The sequence below is a fragment of the Carassius carassius genome, chromosome 29 (genome assembly GCF_963082965.1).
Source record: "Carassius carassius chromosome 29, fCarCar2.1, whole genome shotgun sequence".
Lineage (NCBI taxonomy): Eukaryota > Metazoa > Chordata > Actinopteri > Cypriniformes > Cyprinidae > Carassius > Carassius carassius.
In genome coordinates this window covers 3,893,769-3,921,737 of record NC_081783.1, presented here as the reverse complement: position 1 = coordinate 3,921,737, position 27,969 = coordinate 3,893,769, and the positions used below count along the sequence as shown (strand labels likewise).

The window sequence follows — 27,969 nt, the reverse complement described above, 5'->3', positions numbered from 1 at the left end:
GGAGCACTATGCTACCTTTGCTTTTTAACAACTTTTGAGTTCATGGAAAGCACAAATACAAGTCTTGCCTTAATAATTCATTTTAATGTGGCCTTTATAAATACACTTGTGTGGCAATTAAAAAAGTATAATCATGTTTAATCTGTTTTTGACATTTAACACAAAAATCTCTTTTTTGTCCAGGTGGGAATGTAGATGGTGCTTTTGAAATCGACCAGGAGACAGGAAGCATTCGTGTGTCTGACGCATTAGACAAACTTCCGCAGGAGCAGTATCACCTCACAGTAAAAGCCACAGATCAGGGCTTTCCCCAGCGCAGTGCCCTTTGCCCCGTTACCATCACCGTAAAGCTGTCTGAATTCACACCACCCAGGTTCTCCTCCGAAGAATACATCACTGAGATAAGTGAGGTCGTGCCTCCTGGCTCCCCTGCACTATCTGTCTCCGCCAGCTGCCCGTCTTCAGTGCTGTACAGGATCAATGACGGCGACCCCAATGGGACATTCCACATCAACATGAACTCTGGACTCTTGTCTGTCCGAAACACTCTCGATTTTGAGCAACACCCTTCCTACCGTCTGACAATAAGAGCTACTAATACAGCGGGAGTCTCATCTGATGCAGTGGTTTACATTTATGTGATAGATAAAAATGATAACGCCCCTGTTTTCCATCAGAACACTTATTATGGGAAAATTAGTGAGTCTGCACCCATCAATAGCATGGTAACTGGGGAGAACAACACGCCGCTAGTGATTAAGGCGTCAGATACGGACAAAGACACAAACGCTCTTCTGGTCTTCCAAATCCTTGAGCCTGCTGCTCAGAAAGTGTTTCAAATAGACCCAAGCATGGGTACCATCGCTTTAAAATCTACAGTTGACTTTGAGGCAACACCTGAATTTTTCTTCTCAGTTCAGGTGTGGGATTCTGGTGAGCCATCGCTAAGTGCATCCAAACCATGCAGAGTAAACATTCGTGTCCTGGACATTAACGATTGTCCTCCCAAATTTGCTTTACCTGTATATGAAACTGCCCTCACCTTACCGGTTTTTGAAGACATGGATGTGATCCAAGTGACAGCTCATGATGCAGATTCAGCAGTCACCTATATGATTTCAGAGAGCACTATTAATAATGCTTTTAAAATAGACCAGTCCACTGGAAACATCTCAGTGAATGATTCGTCTGAACTAGAGTCCCATTATGAGTTAAAGATCACAGCCTCAGATGGGTTATATAAAGACACTACCCTAGTGAGAATAAATATCACCAATGCAAAAAAGACTAGTCTGAATTTCGTGGACAGGATGCATGTAGCCACTGTACTGGAGAACAGTACGTCTATAAAAAAATTAGCTGTTCTGAGAGCAACAGGTAGCTACCTGAATGAGCCCTTGAAGTACACTGTCTTGAACCCACATGGGAAGTTTGCAGTGATTCCATCATCTGGAGTCCTGCAGACCACTGGCTTTCCGTTTGACCGGGAGGAACAGAATGAGTATGATGTTGCTGTGGAGGTCCGAGACATGAGGAATCCTCCGCGTGTGGATGTCACTCATGTTAAGGTCTATATAGATGATATCAATGACAATGCCCCAGAAATATCAAATTTGCCTCATTCGCTGATGATATCGGATGAAACCGAACCAGGGGATGTTCTCTTTCAAGTGCTTGCAACCGACAATGACTCCGGTGAAAATGGATCCATACTATTTTCACTGGAGGATGATTTCAGTCTCTTCAGAATCGACCGTTATCTTGGAGATGTGTCACTACTAAGACCTTTAGATTTTGAGTCTGTGAATAAATATGTTCTTATTGTACTGGCATCAGATGAGGGTGAGCCGAGTATGTCAGCGGCCGGGACGCTGTACGTCCAAGTGCAAAATCGTTCACATCCCATATTTCAAAGCCTGTACTACCCATTGAAATTACCTGAGAATATAAAGCCATTGACAACGATCCTGCATGTGCAAGCAAGAAATCCTGAAGGATACCGCCTTATCTACAATCTAGAGGAAGACAATGCCTCCAGGTTCTTTAACATCGATTTCAAAACAGGGGTCTTAAGTGTCACTGATTTCCTAGACTTTGAGACTCAAGCAAAGCATATTTTGACTGTTCGTGCCACGGATTCGGTGACTGGCACCTTTACCGAAGCCAAAGTAGAGATTGATGTGGAAGATATAAATGACAATGCCCCTGTCTTTCAGAGTCTGTCTTATGTTGTAGATGTGTCTGAAGGCCTTCCAATAGGCACATCTGTTTTACAAGTCTCGGCTGTTGATAGAGATTCAGGCAGGAATTCAGATATGATTTACCAGCTGGTTGACAAAGAAAAATATTTTTTTGAAATTGACCCACTAAGTGGAATTTTGGTGACATCGCAAGTATTAGACTATGAAACCTTGCAACAGTTCACTCTGAAAGTAAAAGCCTCAGATAAAGGCTCTCCCAGTCTCAGCGGTGAGGCTCAAATCATCGTGAACGTCATAGATGTCAATGATAACCCTCCAGATTTTAGTGAGCCATCATATCGGGCCTCTCTTGATGAAAAGGCCACTTGTGGCCACATCGTCATTAAAGTTCAGGCTTCAGACCCCGATAGTAAGGATGACCTCCAATATAAGATCCTGTCAGGCAATGAAGGAAGATATTTCTCTATTAATGAATCAGCCGGACTTATCTCGTTCTCGAATGTGTGCAAAAGAAACCTGGATCCATTTTATAATCTCACCGTAGCGGTTTCTGATGGTGTCTTTCAGAAGACTGCCCCTGTTAACATTGACATGACAAATGGCAACAAGTACAGTCCCTATTTTAGCCAGAATATTTACGAGGCAGATCTGGCAGAGAATGCAGAAGTGGGAACTCGTGTGATTCGATTGGCTGCTATTGACCCGGACGATGGTCCATATGGGAGTGTCGATTACACCATCATAAACAAGCTTGCTGATGAGAAGTTCTCTATCAACGAAGATGGACAAATTGTGACTTCTCAGTCTTTGGACAGAGAAAATCCATCGCAACGTGTGATCGCAGTTAAGGTCATGGCTAAGGATGGAGGAGGAAGAGTGGGGTTTTGCACTGTAAAGATTATTCTAACAGATGAAAATGATAACGCCCCTCAGTTTAAAGCCTCCGAGTATCAGATTTCCATTCAATCAACAGTGAACAAAGGCTCACCGGTTATACAGATAATGGCTTATGACGCAGATGAAGGTAAAAATGCTGATGTCACTTACACAGTAGAAGAAGCAGAAGAGATTACGGAAGATATTATTGAGGTCAACCCTTTTACCGGAATGGTCAGTGTCAAAGAGAGTCTGGTTGGTTTGGAGAATAAAATTTTCAGCTTCAAAGTTAAGGCCAGAGATGGAGGAATACCTTTTTACAACTCCTCTGTGCCAGTACAGGTCATGGTGGTCCCACCGGAGGTCACTCTGCCCCAGTTTACAGAGCCACTGTACTCGTTCTCAGCATCTGAGGACCTCCCTATTGGATATGAGATAGGGACAGTCAAGGCAGACGCTGACATGCCACTAATATACAGTTTGGTGAATGGCAACACTATAGACAGCAACAAAGAACATGTTTTTGCTGTCGACAAAGACACCGGTACTCTTGTAATGCAGAAGAACATTGACCACGAAAAAACCAAGACATACAAGATTGATGTGATCGCTCAAGGAAGTCACAATGGCACCGATGTAGCATCTCTTGTATCTGTTCACATAGAGGTTCAAGATGTTAATGACAATCAACCTATGTTTGAGGCTGACCCCTACGAGGCCTTCCTGGCTGAGAATTTGCCCCCTGGCACCACAGTCATTCAAGTGACTGCTAATGATGCAGATACAAACGTCAATGGAGAAGTCTCATATACGCTCGAGTCAGACTCAGATGATATTGGCGACATCTTTAACATTGATTCGCAAACTGGCTGGATTACTACCTTAAAGCTGGCTGATTCTGAGACAAAACAGCTTTATAGGTTCTATGTGGTGGCCACTGATCATGGCAACGCTGTTAAACTATCCTCTTCTGCACTAGTTGAAGTTACTATCACAGATGAAAATGACAACCCACCGCAGTTTACAGAGGAACTGTACCAAGGGTCCATCCTTGAGAACAGCAGGCCTGGAGAAACCATTGTTACTCTGACAACTGCTGATAAAGATGTGTCTGCAGAAAACAGACAGATTGTATGTTATATAACAGGTATGCAAAGTTAAATGATGCCTTATTGTTTATAGAGATTACAGTTGTCATTACCAAATCTAAATCATTTATGAAACTGAGTTCTGGAAGTTCTTCTGGTTTTACAGTTCAGCTTTGACATTTTAATTCAAGTCTGTTGTATAAACAGTTTTGCATGGGTGAAGTTGTGTATTTTGGTTTTAAACAAATACTGTTGGTGTTTTCATCTCTGAAGATGGAGACCCATTGGGCCAGTTCTCAGTCACAGCAGCAGGGGAGGAGTGGACAGTAATTTCCAAAAGTCCGCTTGACAGAGAAGACAAAGACAGATATAACCTTAAGATAATGGCCACAGATGGAAGGTTTCAAACATCAGCTAACGTGGAGGTCCATGTTCTTGACCTCAATGACAACAGTCCTTTGTGTGAACAAGTAAGTCAGATAATCTCCAGAAGATATATGTGTACAGTATGTGTGCTTCTTCAATTATGGGCACTTTGTCTCTGTAGACATGTAGTAGATAAATGCAAAATAATAATAAATAAATCTGATGAAATGAATGCATTTTTTGAATGTAGGAAAAATAAGCAATGAATGCATGGCAAAAAGTTTCCAATATGTTATTCATAAAGTAGATTGAAAACATTGAAATTCGTTCAAGAAAAATCCCCCTAAAAAGTGTTTGTAGAAACACCCAAATACTAAAAGTACTTGGGTTATTGTTACCAAATTACAAAACTTTATGAAATATGATGTAAATGTTGAAGTATGATGGCAACCCATTTTTTGTTGTTGAAAACTTCCCATTTGGAATAAATTTAGTAACTTTTTCCCTTTTCCCAGTTACTTTATACTGAGGCTGTCATGGAGAATTTAAAACCGCGCTTGTTCATCCTGAAGATATCCGCTTCTGACCCCGACATTGGGACAAATGGCCAAGTGTCATTCACTCTCCATGGACCTAATGCAGACAAGTTCCATCTTGATTCCAGAACTGGTAATTTTGATCTCCAGATCTAGTTCCTCCTGTATTTTCCTAGAAGAATTCACTGTTTAAAAATAGCTAGAAACTGTTAGAGATTGCCTTTGCTTATTACTGTTTTGAGGAAATTCTGTCAACAACAAAGATAAGAGGCAACTCTTCCAGGGCATTTGGAATTTTTTGAATTCCTTGTAAACAATGAGAGTTTTTGATTTATGATAAGTTTATGTGACCTACCTTCTTCCAGAGTATCCTATCTAAATGTAACATCTTTTAAAACGGTTATATTGGGTTTCCAAGACACAAGCTGCATGAAATGCTTTGGGCAAAGGACTGTGTCCTGCTCTGTAGTGTTAAATTCCTGAAACAGCAACTTTCTTTGTTTTTTTGTAGCCATGTTAAGAAAAGAAACCAGTAACTCCAAGTATATAATCTGTTGCACACCTTTATCAAATAAATAACTAGTCAAGACTCGTCTCAGATACCATACATGTTACAACACCTTGTGTTTAACGCTCCCCTGTTATCGTCAGTAAAGCCTTGCTTCGAGCATATGCATTATTATTTTTTTTAGGAGAGCTGTTCACCCTTGCTGTTTTGGACCGGGAGCGGGAAACAGAATATGATCTTGTTGTCAAAGCGACTGATGGTGGTGGCCGCTCTTGTCAGACAGACGTCACACTCATGGTGCAAGACATGAATGACAACCCGCCACAATTCTCCACAAGCCATTATGAAATCACGGTGTTTGACAACACTACGATTAGGACGCCTATTGCTGTCATCTATGCAAAAGACCCAGACACAGGTATGGCACTGCTTCTCTTGTCACGAATGCCTGCTTTAAAGCAAAAAAAGAGCAAAAAACAGACTATTTTCAGCTTATCTACTCAGAAAGCATTAAAAGCCCCCAGGTTTTTACATTTACCCATTGCATGCAGGTTGAAATCCTAAAAGTATGCAGTGTTTGATGTGGGAATGAAGGTTGTGACAGAGAAACATGATTAGGGAGGGACAGACCACACCTGGAGATGTGTGTGAACATGTACTGTACACGCACTGACTACCGTCAGAAGGATTCATGTGTATTTAAAATACTTTGCCTTTTATATAATATGTCTTCAGGTGAATTAATGACATTATCATCTATAAACACATGTATTATGCAAATGTGCATAATGTGTTTATATTGCAATGTGACCATCAATCAATTCTAATACTTTCTTTACCAACTAACCGTCATTAGAGTATTAGTAAACTGTATGCTTGATATCTGCTAACACTTTATTATGACTATAAGTAACTTTGCAAGTATTTGTCAACATATTCTACCAACCCTAATCTAACCCTAACTAATACTGAAATGAGTGTTAGTTGACATGAAGTTGCAAATTAATGAGAGTTTATGTTACTTATAGTATGTTGCTTATAGTTAGTAGAATTTCTAAAGTAGATCAAAATAAAGTGTAATCAAATAACAGTAACCAGTTAAATAATTATGCAGTGACCAATTCTCACTATTAACAAGCAGGCATATTACTAATATATTGAATGTTTATTAGTACTTTTAAAGCACATGCTTTATTTTTTATGACCTTATTTTAGGTCCCTTTATGCTAAACTTTACTACCTTACTAATTAGGAGTTTACTGATATAAAAGTCATTGTCAATAGTTAGTTAATAGTGAGAAATAGCATATCACTTTTAAGAAACCAAATCATTTTTAGGCATCTGTTATGCATCTGTCCTTTCCTGAACTGAAATACTGAGAATATCATGTTATGTAACACTTCCAGGTATAAACTCAGAGGTGAGATACTCTCTTCAAGGCGCAGACAGCGGATTCTTCTCCCTAGATGAAATCTCAGGCATTCTGAGACTGGAGAGATCTCTAGCCGATGAGATCAAGTCCACTTATGAGATGAAAGTGAAAGCCACTGACCGAGGCCTCCCTCGTCACCTTTTCTCCTTCGCCACCGTTACAGTATACGTGGTCGTCCTGAGTGATTACCAGCTGCTGTTTCTTAGCTCGGAGTACTCTGTACAGATCCCAGAATCACTTCAGATCGGGTCGGAGGTGATCAGTGTGTCTGCCCTCACCAAAGACGACACAGAAAGTGAGCCTGTGCGATATACTATCATCTCTGGCAACGAAGACGGCCGATTCCAGATAAACCCCATGACAGGTACGGGCTTTTTAATTGCGATTTTTTTTTATGCATGTAAATACAACTATTTGATGAAATATACAGCATCAAACACGTCAACATTTTTACCAACAAGAAAAATAAGAAGGCATGGTGAGTTGCATTGTTAAATGTCAACCCCCAAAACAATGATATCTACGACTTAATAATATAAAAGAAAAATACCTTGAACATGTATTTAATGCACTCGCATGTATTCAAGGTGTACGGAAAATGTTTTTACTTTTCACTTGATGGTTTAAAGTGATTAAATTTAATCTTTTCTTGAAAATGCCATAAAAGTTATAATATTGTTTTAAAAAAAAAGTTAGGTCACACTTTATTTTAAGGCCCAGTTCTCACTATTAACTCACAGTTAACCTATGACTTTTGCATTAATAAACTCCTAATTTGCTGTTTATTAATAGTTAGTAAGGTAGTTTGTTATGTGTGGGATTAAGGGATCTAAATTATAGTCATGCAAAATTATGCATTAATATGTGCTTTATAACAGCCAGTACGCATTGGAATCTCTGATTTGAAAAGATTTAACTGCAGCCCATCTAACTTGAAGTCAGTGTCACTATGTCAGTATGTTTGTGATTTATGTACAAAACATTACTCATCATTACTTGCACAAAGTAGACATGATATATTAGCATGCTGCCATTGATCCTCTGTGGCTTATTCCTGTTGTGTGAAGCTGGAATTTTCTTCAGCATGAGTAAATGTTAAACAGAGGGACCTGTGCTGACATGTTCTGAATCCACACAGGCACTTGTCAGCTTGTTTATTCCCATCTGTTCATTCCTCTTAGTCTCTCCTCTCTCTCTCTCGCTCGTGTCCTTTTATCGCGAATGCTCAGAGCCTTCGTGCTGTAGGACTTTTGTGAGAGATTGAGCCAAACTGTTTATTAGCTGTCAAACAATACACTACTTTGAGTTCTGCTAGCAGGCTTTCTGCACAAATCAATTGGATATTTAGTGATCATTTCAACCCAAAAGCTATAAGTCCACTGTGTAGTTGCTTATAGTCTCAGCACATAACAGTCAAGCTCATGTATGCATTAGATTTTGGACTATTTATTTCTGCCTAGAGTGCTATCTAGACAAACCTTTATATGGTATAAGAAAGTAAATAAAATAGATGATTTATTGTAGTTCAACAGCATTTTTCCAGTGTTATGTCAGCAGTATATTCTTTCAGTGAAGTAGAATATTTCGTGCAAGTCATGACATAATTGAAATCCGTCAATCATACATTAAACCAGTTGCTCTGTATTATTGAGCCATTTTCTCATGTTATGCAAGGTGAGACTGAATAATTGTAGGATTAAAAATAAATACATTTACTTTACATCTCTTAAACCCAATTAAATGCAATAAGAACCAGTAACACTGATGGATTCATGAGTAAGACGATTTACACGATGTAGCCATGAATTACAGAAATAAAAATATGACCACATTAGAAAATCACCTGTCCAACTCTGGTGAAAAAGTGATCATAATTTGATTAACAACATAATACCTCTGACATTTCAAAAGGACTTTAAATCAGGCGGTCTTAATGAAATGCCACAGAAATATTAGTATGGACGGATGTCTAATGGCTGTATCGCTGCAAATAGCCTCAGGAAAGAGTTTAAAATATCAGTTTGCTACTGCACTTTTTAAAGAAGAATAACATATAACAATGAAGATGTAGCTGCTTACTTTAGGTAATGGTTGAACTGGCAAGTTTGTGCTTGTTCATTAAATCTGGAAGGTCCACAAGGGTTAATATTGTGCAAGTGAGACGTTTTGCTGGTTACTGTCAGCTAATTAACTGCATTATTTTCCCCCACCCATACAGACATTAGTCAAGGTAAATGGCATATTTAATTTTTTTAATGGTGAATGACAAGGAGGCGATGATGGATAGATGTGATTTTTTTTTTGTGATCCGGGTGTTGATCATCAGTCAAGTAAAGCTGTCCATACTCACAATAATTATGAAAACAGGCGAAGCTACTCAACACCGTACTTGTCATTGTGAGCTGAAGGGACATAATCCTTTATTGTCGATAAAACATTCATACTGTATGTGTGACATTAACATTAGAGGATAATAGGAGCTATTATATGCTGTAGATTCATAACTGTTTGAATTTGTCATTACAGGAACTCATGAATGGGACTACTTACTGACTACTTTAGACATTCTCCTAAGTAACTTTACAATTACATGTTAACTAGCAGCAGTTATTCTACTTCATCAAAATAAAGAATCATATAACCCCTCATAAAATAATGTAATTTTTCCAGTTTTTGCATCTTCCAGTAGATGTCACAGTTTTACATCTTCTTACCCACGGTTCAGTGTCACATTGCATCTCTCACACTTTGATCTCTGCACTGACAGAAAGTTATTTCTGTCATTCAAAGCAAATAAAAAATATAAATAAGATCAGACATAAACTGATGTCTGACACTGATGGTTATTGCAATTCACATGGACTGTTCATTTTATGAATGCCGAGCTGCATCATTCTCCATCTTACAATTAAATGATTTATAAATGCACATTTGGCCCTAGCAAGCCAATGCAGAGAACTCACTGATGCATCTTCATCACACTTGACATTGACCAATGCTGCTTTTGCTTAGGCGAGGATTACTTTTGCCATCCACTTTTGCATTGAACTCAAGCTCTATGTTCAAACACAAGCACAAACACCTATATTGACAGAACGTGTGCCAAGGACAAACACGGCTCATAATAATACGGTGGAGGATCTCTAAAAAAGCCATTAAGTGACACAACATAGCCATTGATCTTTAAAAGCAATAAAAAGAAACAGAAGCAATTTTGCACTTGTTGCAAACTGGATTCTTGAGCTAAGCAAAAAATGCCAGTTCTTCAGTGCCATCTTGTTTTACTCTAATGATGTAAGCAGAATGACCAGCAAAAGGTCCAATCGTAAACTTTCTCTTCTGGGACATACATAAAATAGCAATGTCTACCCATAATGCACAGAGCAAATCACACCGGATTTTCAAATGCTTTAGATGAAACAGCTTCTTGTAGGAATCAACTGCTTCGCAAAAACAGAAAAGGCAACGTTGCATAAAATATATCATGCATTCAGTCCAACTCCACTGGGAAGGACATGAGAGTTATTAGTCATGTTGGAATGTGAGTTTTCTATGCGGTCAGCTGATGCAACAATAAAAGACAATCAGCTGGTGTTACATTGGAATGAAGTTTCTGTCAGTACTATTCTGTACTGAGCACACAATATGTTAGGCTCACAATAAATATAGCAGTTTAGTTTGGATAAATCTGAAGCAGATGAGCATAAACTTTGAACAATAAATCTTTCATTATCACACACAGACTCGACCAGCTGGTAACGTACTTCTGTCACTGGAGAAATGCAAAACAAAACTCATCCAACCCTAGATTTTTTGTGTATCCTGCCAGCATTGTATTTTAAGCCACTATTTAATATTTTTAATTCTCACTTTTCCCTTTTTTCCCAGAATAAACGTTACTTTTCTTTGCCGTTTTTGCAATCACTTTGAACCAGCTGGAAACTGATAAAGAGATGACTCAGGCCTGGATGTGATTTTGTTGTTTTGTGCCACAGGTTTGCTGTCGCTGAACTCTGTGCTGGATTTTGAGCTCCGCCGCGAGTATTACCTGTCAGTGGAGGGAGCAAGGGGCAAACCGTCACTCAGTGACATTGCCACGGTTATGATCAATATCACAGATGTCAACGACAACCCGCCTGTCTTTAACCGCAGCAGCTACAGTGCTGTGATTGCAGAGGACATTTCCCCCGGGGACATGGTTCTGCAGGTATCATGCTTTCCCATAACTGTCACTCAACATCCAATGATAAGACTTTTCAGTTAAGGCTCCAATTTTCACTAAAACTTACTATTAACTTTGACATTTGCCTCAAATAATGCCTAATTACTGCTTATTAATCGTTAGTAATATAGTTGTTAAATATGGGTATTGGGTGGGATTAAGAGAAGAATATGGAAATGCAGAATAAGTGCTTTGAAAGTATTAATAAACAGCCAATATAATATTTTTTTATACAATAAACTAAACAAAACCAAAATTGTATATAAAGATATTAATATGCAATAACAATATACAGATGTTAAGAGTTATATATTATGGGAATATTATTATCTTGAATTAGGTGCATTTTTTATACCACATCAGAAGATTATATATTTTTTTCTTGTTTAAAGCATAAACCCCAATAGATAAAAATGTAATTTTTATATAAGCAGGTTACAACTTTACAATATTCTATGCACAACAAACAAACAATGTTATTTTAGTATTATTTATATAAAATTATACTATTTATTAATATTTTTTCTTAGTTATTTTTATATTTTAGTTATAATTTAAGTTTCAATCATTTTATTATGTGTATTTGCCATTTTTTACAAATATTTTTTACATTTCTGTTTAGCTTTATCTTATTTTTAGTTTGAGCAATTTTAGTACTTCAGTTTATTTCAGTTCTGCTAGAGCAACATTTCTCATTTTTGTACATTCTTAAAAATTCATTAATAATATTCATTATTTGATTTCAGCTTCATTGCAATTATCAGTATTTTAATAGTTTTCCTTTGTTAAAGTAAAGATTTAAACTTTTAATGGAAAACAATGAAAAGTACTGATTATGAAACATTCTTTATCATATCGCCTTTGACTTCATAGTGTCTCAGACTCTTTCAATTAAACAAAATGAAGCCAGCTGTTGTCAGTCTGGTGACGGGACTGAGACAAGCTATTGTGGCAACTGTTTAGAGAATGATTTACTGCATCTGTCAGTTAAACAATCAGAAAAACAGTTTGAATGGAGAAATCAGCTAATGGTGATTGTACAGTATATGAGCACTCACAGTCAGCTCAGCGATTTGTTGCGACATTAGCCTTGTCTAATGCAGACCGCTAGATTAGAAAAATCTGCAGAGCTTTAAAGCTTTGTTTAATACCTCACAGGTGTGCTCATCTTTCTTTCACTAATTGTGCATCTGTCTCAGGTAGGAGCCGTCGACCTTGATGGGCCTCCAAATAATTTCATTATCTATTCTATTGTGAGCGGTGATCCACAGCAGCAGTTCAGCATCGATCCTCGCACCGGCCACGTAACGGTGCACTCCATGCTGGACAGGGAAGAGGTGGGTTTCACTTTCACTCCTGAATCGCTGCCCAGAGCACATACTCATATGTTTAATCAGGGATTTAGTTGTATCTGTTGAATCCTGTGATCACAGATGAACATTTTAATCACCACTGTGCATATTTGACTGCTGTTATTGAACGTCGGTGCCGTGATGTTCATATATGTTATCATATTTCAGATAACGCATTACTCATTAACCGTGCAAGCTGCCGATGAAGGCGATCTCCCTTTATCCTCCGCCGTCCAGGTGACAGTGACCGTATCTGACGTCAACGACAACCCACCGATGTTCTCGCAGATCAATCACAGCCTCGTCCTTCAGGTAAAAACACATGCCCAAAATCTACCTTTTTGCCTCCCTGCCCAATTAGTCAATGATTTCGTATACTTCAGACAGACAGCTTCAGATGGCAGTGCAATATCACGCCTAATGATCTAGAAGAAATTCAAATGAGCTCTATAGATAACCAAGCGAAAATTTCATGCTTAAAATTGTTGTTTCATGGTAGAAATGAAAGAATACGTTTACTTCTTGCCACTCCATCATACACAAGGTTCAACCAAACAATTTTGTCTCAGAATTTGCTAGTAAATTTCACAAATAATTAGATCATGTTAACAAGAAAATGCTAGTAACACATTGAATTAAACATGAAAAATAATTGTAACCCCTATTATAATACATTTCTATTCTCTGTTACACCTTTAGAAAGCATAATGCATTAAAATGCGTTACAAACTAATATTATGGATTTTTCTAATATAATAGATTTTAATTTTGGTTACAGTACATCTACTTATGAAACGATATAATGCATTACAATGTACATTTATAATACATTTTTAATACAATACACAAGGGCTGTAACACTTTTTTTTTTTTTATCAGAGTAGCAATTTCTGATTCTTTCTACCCAATTTTTTCTTCTTCAATGCACTGAATCACAAGCATAGGATTGTGAGAAATCAAAGGTGCAAAAACCAGACACGGTTGTCATCACATTTGTGCTCTAAGCTGCACATGAGCACAGGGGAAGCCAAGAGTTCAGGCTAAACTCCAGAATCAATTGCATACCGATAAAAATAAAGAACACATTAATGTTAATTGTTCATCTACTTTCGAGAAAGGACAGCTACAACTTTTCTAAAAGTCTGATGGTATTTTTCAAGCACGTGTGGCTTGATTAATGGTGTTTTTTTTGGACACAGGAAGGGGAGGCTGTGGGCAATGGAATTCTGCAGCTGGTGGTAACAGACAGAGATACGCCTCAGAACGGCCCTCCCTTCTCCTTCTATATTATCTCGGGAAATGAGGACAGGAGCTTTCACATTGACCAAGGAGGACTGCTGTCCGTATCCTCCCCGCTGAGGAGCAGAGACAAGCCTCAGCGCCTGCTAAAAATCCAGGTGAAAGATTTCATTCATTCATTTCAGTTTGGAGTACAGCGCATGTTCACCACACATGCTTGTTTAAAGATTAGAGTGGTACTGTAGTTCACCAAAAAATGAAAGACTGTCATCATTCACTCATCCTCATGTTGTTCCACAGCATAAGATTTAAAAAATGTTATGCTTCTCCTTTCTTCTATAATGGAAGTGAACAAGGATGGGTCCTATCAAATTGTCATAAAAAAGAAAAGAAAATGAAAACACTGTGAAACTACCATAAACCACAAATTGTATGCCATAGGACTATTCCAAGCCTTTAGAAGCCATTATGTAGTTTTTTTTTCTTCTTTTTTTTTCTTCTGCTTTTTAAGCTCAGCAACCTAGGTACTTTCAGTTAAGAAATTAAGAATTTGCTCACTTTCAATTCATGCTGCTGAATTATTATATTATATTATATTATATTATATTATATTATATTATATTATATTATATTATATTATATTATATTATATTATATTATATTATATTATATTATATTATATTATATTATGTCAAATGTTTAATCAAGATTAATTGTAGCCAAAATATGAGTTTTTGTGTTCGTAATATATGCTTGTGTACTGTGTATATTTATATAAATACACACATGCATTTATAATATTTCAGTAAAATATGTTAAATATATTTATCTATGATATAAATTATATGTGTATAAATATATACATGTCAATACATGTACGCATTTTCAAAATATATACTCTATGTGTGTATATTTGTACATACATAATATATATGTGTGTACTTTGTATATTTACTATGTAAACAAAAATTCTGATTTTGGATACGATTAATCGCGATTAATTGTTTGACAGCACTATAACATACAATTTTGTTATATTATGTTGTAAATACACATTCCAATAGGTTGCAAAATTGTAAGTTCAGATCTGCCTCTATTATAACCTACACGACCTTAAAGAATTCAGGCGTTTCACAGAAGGTTTTCAGGCGTAGTTAATCCAGCCTTTCAAATTTAGTCTTGACATACATTAATTTGCTAGTTAAAAATTATACTTACTTCAGTCTCGTTGAATTTAAATGTAAAAGTCTCATTTTAAATGATGCTTTCTTTAACTTAAAGGAATCTCTGGTTACTATAAAAGAGTTCCGTAAACATTTGTCAAAACTTCTCCAAAAGAAAAACCAGAAGTCATACAGGTTTGCAACAACAGTCCTATAGAGTAAATAAATTATGACAGACTCTTTCATTTTTATGTGAACTATACCTTCAAATGTAATTTGGCATGTATGGGATAGTACAACCTGACCTAAACTTGATTGTTATCTGTGGACCACTGATTCTACCATACCATCTTCAATTATTTAAAGTGACTCTTCAAAGGTCAGTGCATTGTTCACACGTCGCAATGCTTTTTTCACACATCAGATAAATATCATCTCCACAGGTCACTGACAGCGGCCACCCTCCTCTGTCCTCAATATGCGTGGTGAAAATCAGCATCACAGAGCAGAGCCGATATCCACCCACTGTGACTCCTCTAGAGGTTTTCATCACCACCGCTGGCGGGACGTTTTCCAAACGTGTCATCGGCAAGCTGCACGCCACGGACCAAGATCCCCAAGACGTCCTGTCTTACAAACTGGTTTCTGAAGGCCTGGACCTGTTCTCGGTGGACGCAGTGGATGGAAAGATCGTGGTGGAGAAGAACCTGGATCCAGGCCTGTACTCCTTGAACGTGAGCGTGTCAGATGGGAAATTTAGCATCTGGGCGGAAGTGAAAGTCCATGTCTGGGCTGCCGCTCAACACGATCTGGATCAGGGCTTCACGTTGCAGTTGGCTGGACTTTCGGCGGAAGAGTTCGTGTCTGATCACTGGAGAGGCCTCCAGCGAAGCCTGGGCTTAGCACTGAACATCCCCAGACAAGAGCTGCACATCGCCAGCTTGCAACAGAAGCCAAACGCCATCAACATGGAGGTCCTTCTGGTCCGGAGAGCTCAGGATGGCCCTGTCCAGCCCGTGCCTGCTCAACACCTCACTAGAGTCCTTTCATCCGTAGAAGATACGCTGGGTTTGAACATCTTGAGACTGGACCATGATGGTTGTGTGGGTGCTGGTTGCCCACCTCGGGGTTGCAGAAACGTTGTGGTGATGAAGCAGGGGAGTATGAGTAACTACGCCACAGCACGGGCGAACTTCATCACCCCGCAGCACAGCTGGGAGAGCGTGTGCTCCTGCAACGGTAGGCGGCGAGACCACCAGCATCTTATTCTGCATTCCACTAAGGATTTAGACAAACCCGGAGGCCTTGAATTATTATCTTGTTTCTCACGTAGTTGCACCTTTCTGGGTTTGTCTTAAAGGAACAGTTCACCCTAAAAGGAAAAACACACTCATGTCATTCCAAAATAAGAACACAAAAGAAAAAAGCAATTTCAAGCTGTACTTCCAAGCTTAAGTAAGGACAAAACGGTCTATATCAGTGGTTCTCAACCAGGTGGCCAGGACCCACAAGATGACTTAAAATTGTACAAAATAAGACTAAATAAGCAAAACAACACAAAATCTAGATATTTCTTATAACTCACCCCCTTAACAACTGTTTTTGTGTTTTATAAAATTAAATTCCCATATCTCGTTCCCACCTCACCTTAATACTGTGATTTCTAGAAAAGTCACATTAAATTAATACAATGTTAAAATGCTATGGATATTTGTATAATATTTTATGACCCTGGAGCACAAAACCAGTCTTAAGTCTCTGGGGTATTTTTGTAGCAATAGCCAAAAATACATTGTATGGGTCAAAATTATTGATTGTTCTGTTATGCCAAATATCTTTAAGTAAAGATCATGTTCCATTAATATATTTTGTAAATGTACTACTGTAAATATATTAAAACATAATTTTTTATTAGTATTATACATTGCGAAGAACTTCATTTGGACAACTTTAAAGGCGATCTTCTCAATATTTAGATTTTTTTGCACCCTCAGATTCCAGATTTTCAAATAGTCGTATTTCGGCCAAATCTTGTCCTATCCTAACAAACCATACATCAAGCTTATTTATACTGATGATGATGTATAAACCTCAATTTTGAAAAGTTAACCCTTATGACTGGTTTTGTGTTCCAGGGTCATATTTATACATTTTTATAGTTGTGCGGTGACTTAAGAAAGTTTAGATATTTATTTATTTATTTCAAAACGATCCAGTAAATAATGAATGACATGGAGCTGAAGATTGTTTTGGACGACGGTAGTCAAACATTTTGAGAACCACTGACCTATATGACTTTATTTTCATTAGTATAATGTGTCTAAAATTTTATATGATCAGAAAAAGGTTGCTATTCCAAAAACATTGTCAATCTCATTTCCTTATATTGTTCATATTTAAACTTGAGACATGGAAAATCCAAAGCCATTTGGCATAATTGATATCATGTGTTGGCAGTTGGCACATTATATTTAAATGAATGTGAACTATTCCTTCAAAGATGTCAGTTGTGATGTCCGTCTATAAGCTTGTTAAAGTGGACAGCTGCTTCACATTTTGCCAAATGTATTTACTATTTATGCTTCCTGCGTTGCAGAATCTGCAGTGAGATTTGACGGCAAGGGTTATCTGAAATACCTCTATCAGATGCAAGAGGGAAAAGAAAATTTCCATCTGTCTCTTCGACTCAAGACGTCTGCAGCAGAGGGCACAGTGATGTCCACCAATGCTTCTGACTGGGGAAAACTAGAGGTATGACATTTTTTCAAACAGACTGTCAAAGGTGTAGGTTTAAATCTAAAATACAAAGAAACCCCTGCCATCCACATCACAATAGAGCGATCACAGGAAACTTCACTCCACCCAATGATAAATGCAATGTCCAAATGTTTGCAGTAGAAGCTTGTTTGTTCTCATGAAAGACTAACTGCACATTAAACACGTTAATATTCAGGAGCGTGTTCCAAAAGGCAATGAAAGCTGTTGTGATGTGGATTTCATCCCACCCTTTGAGAGCATCAGGGAGAAATCAACCTGTATTTCTGAAATGAGTGTTATGATGAATTCATGGCTGACTGCTCTCCTTCTTTGACTCAGAGATACATCGAGGACTCTTTGAGTATGTGTTTATTTAAATGCCTAATGCAGCTTTGAAGCTTCAGCTAGAGGAAGTCTGTATAAAAGACTGAAAAGTGCATTCATGTTCTATATATTGTGAGTAAGATAAAGAATGCAGCAAGCATGACTTAAAAAGCCGACCTCTGCTTCAAAAACATGTGACACCTCTCCCAGAGGACACTTCATTTATGCACCATAATTGAATATTCAATAGAAATGGCTGGCTACATCAAAAGTGCACTCTCCTTTTTTTTTCAAATCTTTACCACTGGGTTTTGAAACTTGGCAAGCTGGACCATTTTATTGTTGAAGAGGGGCTTCAAAAGGAATTGTTAAACATGGCCATCCAAGAAATCTTCAGGGCATTCATTTTCACACGTTGCAAAGCTATACATGACATAATTCACGTGTCTCTCTGGAGGATTAACATTCTGGCGCACCTCAGCAAATTCATATATCAGTCTTTTAATTTGAGAGGAGCGACAGCTTGTGCTTTGGAAACTTGTACAATTTGAATCAAGCTTGTACTTTTTTTTTTTTTTTTACCATTTAAGTAATTACATTCAAATGGAAACTGAGCCTATTTGAGCAAAGCCACCTCTGACAAGGAAAAGGGAAGAAAAGGTGACTTGTCAGTTGAGCAGCTGTAGCATTTATAAATACTGACAGCTGTGATCTAACATTATTAAGAGAAAAGAGATCTGTGGCGGGAAAGATACGCTGGAACTGATATCTTTTAATGCAGTGAGCAGTCCGAGCATGAGGGCATTGATCGCAATAATTAGGTTTTTCTTCTAACATCAGGAGGTCTGTTACAAAACCTAGACAGAGTTGTGAGGCATCGCAGACACAGTCCTGATGCCAAGACTCTTCCGAACAGCAGGAAACATCCAAGATACATTATTTGGCCAAATTCTATTGCAATATTGTATGCAAGATGGTAGATAGAATTGAGAAATTTTGATTTATACAGTATATAAATGTAAATATATATACATATACCATTCATAAGCTTGGAGTCAGTAAGATTTTTTTTTATTAATGCTTTTATTTAGCAAGGATGCATTATATTGATCAAAAGTGACAGTAAAGACATTTATAATGTTATGAAAGATTTATTTCAAATAAATTCAGTTTGAACCTTCTATTCATCAAAGAATGACTGTAAAAATAAGTATGTAAATAAATATGCAAAGCAGCACAACTGCTTTCAACACTGATAATAATGTAAATGTTAATACATTTGCAAATGTTGATAATAGATAAATGTTTCTTGAACAGTAAATCATTATATTTGAATGATTTCTGAAGGATCATATGACACTGAATATTAGTAAAGATGATGAAATTCAACTTTGATCACAGGAATAAATTAAATTATGAAATACATTCAAATTATGACCTAATTATTTTAAAGCAAAATAATATTTCACAATATTAATGTTTTTTTCTGTATGTTTGGATCAAATAAATGCTGCCTTGGAGACTTCTTTATAACACTTAAAAGTCTTACTGACCCCGAACTAGTATAACTACATTCATACAGTTCATCACTACTAAACATGTCTCACTAAAAATTTATATTCTTGTAATCCAATGGATATCAATCCAGTTCCTGTTTAAATCACATGCCATTTGTTCAAGTGGAGTTACTGCCATCTTGAATAGGATGCTTCCTATATGAATCCAGTGGACAATAAAGCAGAGCTTTAGAGAGCTTTCATCCGTCATGCATTGAGGGATAATAACAATAATCAAGCGAGGGATAATAGACAGGCAGTTTGAATGTGTGTAGGATGATCAGGACATATTTATTATCTTTAAATGGTGTGTTTTGCTAAAACGACCAGCGCAGTATACATCATCTCACTTAGTTCACAGCTGCCTGCCAAATAAATGAATGCACATTGATGCGAGTCAAAATGATTTTTATTTGGCCACAGAATGCCACAACTGACCAACTAAGAACAAATATTCCAGAGAATTAATTTAACCTCATCAGCAAACAGAATTTTTGCCGTCATCATTTCTCAAGGAAATGAATCACTTCATTTTAAAGAGGATACTCTCTTCTGCTTGCTGCATTGTAAATGTTTAGTTTGCTGATGTTGTGTTTCTGCGAGATCATATGCTGTGTGATTTTTAGGCATGGACTCTGGTGGATAAACAGCTTAGTTACCTGTCAAACTCAGCATTGCCCTCGAGGAACCAAAACTCAGATCGAATATTCACCCTCGACGAGTTCTCTTGGGAAACGTTCCTCTTCCTTTTCTGTGCTCATCTCACCACCACCATCACTGCAAACTCAGCTCAGCCCAGCGCAGCAAAATCAAACAGCAGCGCCGTCCAATGAAAGCAAATGAGTAAAACCCATGGGCTGACTGGTTTCAGATCAGAGCAAAAGGCTCTGTGCTTCTTTTCTCTCATTGCAAAACTCTCTGAAGAGGCTGGTGTGAAGGAGATGATTGTTAATAATGTATACTCTCAGCATCAGTGTAATACTTTCAAATGTGAAGTGCACACACAAGCTATGGTTTTTTAATGCATAGAATAGGAAACTAATACATGCATGTTTAAGTGATCCATTATTTGAGGGCGGATCGCTGAGGAGGCATAATGTCAGCGTCTGTTTGAATGCTTTGCATCACAAAGGTTTTGGTGCGATTGAAGGAGAACTAACTGCATTCGCCCGTGAGCTCTGTCTTTCACAACTATCTTCAGCACACACAAAGGGCTTCTTATCTCCCACAGAGCGAGCGCAGAGAGCACAAGCTTCCAGCTGTGCAAAAACACAACCTATCTGGGCTACCTCAGCAAGAGCTTCGCTGTCTCTACATCAACCTGGGCACAGTCCGTAAATATGTAACTTTATTCAAGATACAGACGTCAAGTTAAAGTTAATAATAAGTGTGTACTTTTGTTTTGATGGTTTTTTATTTATTTGCCAGACTGAAGGCGCTTTTCTGCATCAATGACATGATGCACTTTTTTTGTCTTTTAAAAAATACTTCTGATGTGCAGTTCCTACATGCAGTGACTTGAAATTGTCTCTTTTGTGATGAACATGCTTTACATTTCAGAATCTATACTACAAACATAGACTTGACTTTATTTCTTTTGACTAATGAAGGCCCTAAAGTTGGCTGAAACATAACTATTTTAAATAGTAAAGTCAATGTTTGTAGAGTGAGAATTTTTATTATGAAGTATGAAATTCAGATTCATTGAGTTGAACAACCTCAACAAATTTTTGAGTGTCTGTTTAATAGTAGTGATTCTTTTGGAGAACGAGTTGGCACAGTAGTGATTCACCTGGAGCAGAGTCTGTGCAGCAGTGATTCATTTTGAGTTGGCACAGTAGTGATTCATCTGGAGCAGAGTCTGTGCGGCAGTGATTCATTTTTGGAGACCGAGTTGGTTAAGTAGAAATTCATCTGGAGCAGAGTCTGTGAAGCAGTGATTCATTTCGAGTTGGCACAGTAGTGATTCATTTTTGAGCCTGAGTTTGCACAGTAGTGATTTACCTGGAGCAGAGTCTGTGCAGTAGTAATCGTGATCTGGAGCCGTGGCATCAAAAACTCAATCACAAGCTTGGAACCATGACACCAAACCCCATTTTTATAGCATCAAATAACTAACTAAAAGCAAACTTACTAGAAAAAAAAAACACTTGAACATACATTATTGAACAAGCATTGAACATACAATATTTTTAATTAAAGAATACTTTAAACTTTTTGATTCAAATCAGAACCACGTGATCAAATGTATAATTGAAAGTTTAATAAAGTACAATTTGTTTAGTCAGCAGATTTACCCTCTTTAAGAATTCTATTAAAGTTTTTCAAATCCACATGAAACTGTCATGAATACAAAGAGTACATAAAAAAAAATTCCTGTTGTTTATCATGAATGTTTGTTTTTCTAGTTGGTGGACAAGGAGATGTGGCTCAGATATAGATGTGGCAACATGCTCCCTGCCAGTCTGCATGTGGCCAACCACCCTGTGGCTGATGGCCGCTGGCACCACGTCTCTCTGGAGGTCAACGGCTCAACCCTTAGACTCACCATTGATGCCAGCAACTCCAACTCGGTGGTTCTGCCTCAGCCCTGCAGGCTCAGTCAGTCCGGTGGGGCCCTGGTGCTAGCCAGCACCAATCCCAGCGCAGATGCAGAGCACCTGGGCTTCACCGGCTGTTTGGAGAGCATACAGTTCAACGGAGAGGCGGTAAGAGGAGTGGAGGAGATGACAGGAACTGGCCCAAAGACTGGCAGGCTCTTCGGGATCTACCAGTGCTGCTCTGATGGGAAGATCTGTGCCAGTAATCCTTGTGAGAATGGAGGCACTTGTGTCGAAGAGCCCAGTGGAGGTGGGAAAGCAATGTTCCTCTAAATTTACACACACTTTCTTCCCTGTTTTACCTGCCCATTCTTAAAATGTGATATGCAAATTAGGTCAGCAAAACTGAATGCCATTTGCACAACACAGTTTTCCATCTTGCTTGTCAACATCATACACTTTTGATACATGGATGATTATAATGCTACATTATTTAATCAGCATATAATGAACTACTGCTGCCGTGATCACTAGAAAATGTACACAAACATCTCTGTAAAATTAAATGCAATTTATTATCACAAAAAATCGTATGTGCAGAAATAATAAAAACAGAGATTGTTTGCAATGAAAATACTAAAAAATAGTAATAATAATGATTTGATAACACTGTACAATAAATTTAAATCATTAACATAAGATAATTTGGCGGTTAATTTCACAAAAATATGACTATTGTAACATTTCATGTTGTATAGATTAAAATTAATGTGTTATGAATTAACATGAATTAACAATGAACAACAGTATTTTTTATAAATCAACACTAACTTAGATTAATAAATGCTGTAAAAAGTTGTTTGTTAGTTCTGACATAAAGTAACAAATTGTTAGGACACGAAACAAAGAGGTGGACAAAAGCTAAATTTGAAATGCTGATATACATACCTATATATATATATATATATATATATATATATATATACCAGTTCATGAAGTGAATGCTCTTGAAATCTTGAAAGTGTGCTAAACTGGTGCAAATGTATTCACCCCTTATATATATTTCACCATTTTTGTTTTCATCTCTGTTTCATGTAACAAGACTGTGAAGTACAGAATTAATTCTTGAATATTAAACAAAGTCCCTTAACAAATTGGTAAGGGACAACAAACAGAAATACTCGAGTGTCTTTGGAGTATTTAAGCAACACTACACAGATATGGAAATAAAGCTAGGGAGATGATAATCTCTGCTGTATTTTCACTCAAAAGATCTCTCACTGCCCCAGTATCAGTTCCTTTGGAAATGTCTTTGTGATCTTGACCATTGCTCTAACCAATTGCTTTTTCCATCTGTCCTCCAGCGTTTCGCTGTAGTTGTCCATCGCCATACTTTGGCTCCCGCTGTGAGAACAACATCCTGCCGGACAATCCTTGTGCATCCCAGCCATGTGCTAATGGTTTGTGTATGCCAAATAATCAAGGGTACATCTGCAACTGCTCTGGACAAATCGCTGGAAACAGGTGAGACTCACACAGCGAAGCTCTTGAAATCACACATGCATATTATGTCCTTGGTGAAGGCATTGAGAATGAATACTCGCCCACACAGGTTACATGCGTTATGTGCATTTGCCATTTGCTTTGCGCCTTTGAGTTAACAAATTAGCTGAACATTATTGATTGTCCTCATTCATATATAACACCAAAGCTTGAGGAAATTATTCATGGAGTAAGAATTTGAATCAATAGATGTCCTTCTGCATGTCTTTCTCAGAGTGCATTAAAGCATAACACTTTACTGGTCACCACAGCATCACTGTTTATATATATATATTATGAGACTGGAAACTTTACAAACACTGTTTACTTATACAATTATGTTAGATGCTTATGACAAAAAGCAAACTGCAATAATTATTTTTCTGTAGTTGGAATTATATATATAATTCCATATATAATTCCACATGTGTTAATTCATATATATATACATATATATATATATATATATATATATATATATATATATATATATATATATATATATATATGAGTTTTCTTTATTTTCATGACTATGAAATTGTAGATTCACTGCAATGAAAAAAAAAAGAAAAAAAAAAAGGAAATAAGAGCTGAGAGAGAAAGAGTTAACCAAAGCATTCTAAGATAAAAATCTGATAAAATACAGAATGAATTAAAAAATAAAAATACCCTTCACGCCTGAAGGAAGAGATGTGTAACTGACATTTTTTATTTAATTTCTCAATATGAAAAGAGTTGTGTGGAAACACCCAGATGATGGCTTGATAACATAACTGTGTTTTTCATGCATAAAGAAAATGTGAAAGAAATGCATCTGATACACTGGACCTTTGGAATGAGGACAATATTAAATTCTGATATCATGGCATATGCCATTTCTATGGAATGGTAATTCATCAGTGGTCTCTGTGACCGAGTGTAAGAATATCTAGATCAGTGTGGCCCACACACTTTCCTGCATTCAGTCAATTGTTCCTTCTCTTTGCAGATGTCAGAATGCATGCACTCCCAATCCATGTCTCGTTGGTTTCGCCTGTTCAATGGCTGGAAATTCAATCTACTGTAAACGCACCATCTCCCCTCCATATGTGGAAATCGCAGAGATCTGTGCAGGCATATTGGGGCTTGTCCTCCTCGTCGTGGCCTTTGTGTGTCTCCGAAAACACTGTGTCAGCCGCAAGAAGCACAAGTCCGGTTGTGTTCAAGATTCCAATGGCTACTTCCCAGCATTGCCCAAAAGCATGATGAAAGAAACCGAGTTCAGCTCTCCTATGGAGGACAGCACCCTGATTGGCTCCAAAGGCAATCTGGACAGCAGTCCTTTCCGTTCACTCAAACCTCGAGAACAGCGGGATCTCGGCCCTCAGGTGGGCTCTCGGTCCAGGCCTCAGGGTCCTGTGGTCTGCAGCGTGGCCCCCAATTTACCTCCTCCACCTTCCACCAGCTCTGATAACGACTCTATTATGAAAAACAACTGGGAGCACGACTACGAAGGTGAGAACTTGAGTTCATTCATTATTTTCATTAGTGGATGATAGTGGAGATTTTCAGTATCAGTATGTCAATATTAGAGATATATTGGTGCATATTTTGTGCGTTTAGTTGTATATTTCCTTATTTATAGATTTAACCCAGTTATCTAACTCTCACTTAAAGTAAATCTTTAAAATCAATTTAATAACAAATCTTATTCTGTACATTATAAGGTTGTGATTCCTTAATTAACTTGTTGTTTTGTTTTAAAGTATATATATATATATATATATATATATATATATATATATATATACACACACACACACACACACACACACACACACACTTATACTATATGTGTACATACATATATATATATATATACACACACACATATAGAATAACTGTGTGTGAGTGTGTGTGTGTGTGTGTGTGTGTGTGTGTGTGTGCATGTGTATATATATATACACTATATATACTCTACTGTCAAAAAGTTTGGGGTCAATAATATTTTTGTTTGTTTTTGGAAATAAAAGTATCCTTTGGCAAGGACACTTTAAAATTGACCAAAATATATTAAGTGTCCTGACTGTACTATTGATAATAATAATAATAATAATAATAATAATAATAATAATAATAATAATAATAATAATAATAATAATAATAATAAATGTTTCTTAAGCACCAGAATGAATTCTGAAGGTCATGTGACACTGAAGACTGGAATAATGACTGCCGAAAATTCGGCTTTGCCATCCAAATAAATTACAATTTAAATTTACATTATATTTTAAATAGTAATAAGTTTTCACTAAATTTTTCATCAAATAAATGTAGCCTTGGTAAACTTTTCTAAAAACATTTTTTACATTAACGTGATCAAAATTCTTAACTTTTTCCATAAATATAGACCAAGTGCAACTGAAGTCATGTGGTACAACTAGCTGACACAAACCTATCTCATCTACTAGTGTCAGAACTAATCAACTAATATGTATCCAAGAAATAAACGATTTCTAATAACAGCTCTCATTCACAGTGTATCCAGCTGATCCAGACTACTACGGCCGTCCCATGGTTCAAGAGTTCCCACAGTTTGACATTGTGGAAAGCACCTGCTCGACGGCTAACACAGAGTCACGCAGAAACTCTCGCTTCGGAAGCTTTCCTTTCCCGCTGGACCGCGCTGACCGCCGTGCTCCATTACCCCCTTGTTACAGCAATCAGAATTTAGATGACTTCTTGGGGTCCGATGGTCTGCCGCTGCCCAGCTCTCAGTGCCCTAACGAGTACACTGCCATAAGCTACTACCCTACCCAGCACACTCACAGCCTGGACAACGTCTCCAGTGGCTATAAGAGGCTCAGCGTGCGTTTGAGCGTGGCACAGCCTTCCTACGCTGACGGCGACGGCTCTAAGCGGCCTGGATCTACTAGAAGGACTTCTCGCAGTTACGCTGGCTCAGATATGGTGGAGAGTGACTACGGCAGCTGCGAGGAGGTCATGTTTTAAGAGACTGCGGTGGATCAAATGTCCCGTATGAGTGGGGTTATAGAGGGGAAGCTCATCTTGTACATATAGTATATGAAGCTCAACGGCTGAAAGCCACTGAAGCACTATCAGTATTAATAGTCACTTTCAGGGAAAATGAATACATCTGTGTTAAAATGCAACTTTCCTTATTGTTTGCCCTTTATGAATCTGTGGAACTATTGCATGACCTTAAAACGTCTATGGTGTTGTTATAAATGATGTTATTAGTGTGTAGAAATAATGCGGCCTTATTTGGTATTGAGAGTTCAATGGCGACCCGTCCAAAACACGTTAAATGACTGATTGTAGTGTTGCATGTCATTATCAGATTGGAAACCAGCTGTAGGGCGGAGGTGTGTTGTTTCTCAGAGCTCATATGTGATCACCGAAATCAGCGTGCTATGAAATTTGAAACGTTTTCAAGCGTTCCATATGGTGTAAACATTTTTAGCAATGGTACATTTCACTACAGCGAAAGTACAGAGGTTACATTGATTTGTACATGCGACTGAAGCAGAGGCTGGTTCCCTGCTGTATCAAAAATTAATACACAATGTGAAATATAAGATGTATTTTAATGAAATATCAAATATAGGTTGATGGTAAGTTGATCATTGGATGTTCACTCTCAGGCCTGTAGTTTTCTTTTTTTTTATGGGAACAAATATGTAGAAAAATTGCATTACAGTATATCACTCGCTGGCCAAGTGAATTGGTGCCGTCCAAATGAGAGTCCAAACAGCTGATAAAAACATCACAATAATCCACACCACTCCGGTCCATCAGTTAACATCTTGTGAAGTGAATAGCTGCTTGTCTGAAACAAATCCATCAAGGCGCATTATGTACAAACGGTTGCTTCGGTCCAAAATATGAGTCTGTAATCCATTATAATGCTTTCCTTAAGTGAAAAAGTCAATTTCATGTTGTCCATTCAACAACATGTCGTGAACTTTTTCACATTGTTGAGGAACTGATCTACAATAATGCTAAATTTCTCCAAATCTGTTCAGATGAAGAAACAAACTCATTTACATCTTGAATGGCCTGGGGGTGAATACATGTTCTGCAAATTATCATTTTTGGGTGTACTGTTCCTTTAAGATGTGTCTGAATTGCTGCGCTTTGTGAATAGTAATTTTGAAATGTGAAGTCTGTCTTTATCTGTTCATGCTGCAGAAGTTATGCAGAAGGCAATCAAACTTACACCATAAAAACTCTCTGTGCAGCTTTTTATGGCTCAGTTATGCAACT

The 27,969-nt window shown here is 37.5% G+C and overlaps 1 protein-coding gene across 1 annotated transcript in view; it reads left to right on the top strand.

The window, feature by feature from the left end:
* The window catches only part of LOC132109430 (protocadherin Fat 2-like), a 43,129-nt gene extending 16,068 nt beyond the window's left edge, over positions 1-27,061 (top strand). Inside the window, exons 10-24 of the mRNA XM_059515488.1 lie at positions 184-4,224; positions 4,439-4,635; positions 5,047-5,200; positions 5,760-5,993; positions 6,983-7,372; positions 11,004-11,215; positions 12,430-12,567; positions 12,751-12,894; positions 13,782-13,979; positions 15,428-16,223; positions 17,581-17,735; positions 22,030-22,471; positions 23,526-23,685; positions 24,692-25,197; positions 26,222-27,061. Of these exons, the coding sequence (XP_059371471.1) occupies positions 184-4,224; positions 4,439-4,635; positions 5,047-5,200; positions 5,760-5,993; positions 6,983-7,372; positions 11,004-11,215; positions 12,430-12,567; positions 12,751-12,894; positions 13,782-13,979; positions 15,428-16,223; positions 17,581-17,735; positions 22,030-22,471; positions 23,526-23,685; positions 24,692-25,197; positions 26,222-26,694 (8,240 nt within the window). The 3' untranslated portion in view covers positions 26,695-27,061. The remainder of the gene's footprint in view (positions 1-183; positions 4,225-4,438; positions 4,636-5,046; positions 5,201-5,759; positions 5,994-6,982; positions 7,373-11,003; positions 11,216-12,429; positions 12,568-12,750; positions 12,895-13,781; positions 13,980-15,427; positions 16,224-17,580; positions 17,736-22,029; positions 22,472-23,525; positions 23,686-24,691; positions 25,198-26,221) is intronic.
* The last annotated feature ends 908 nt before the right edge of the window (positions 27,062-27,969 follow it).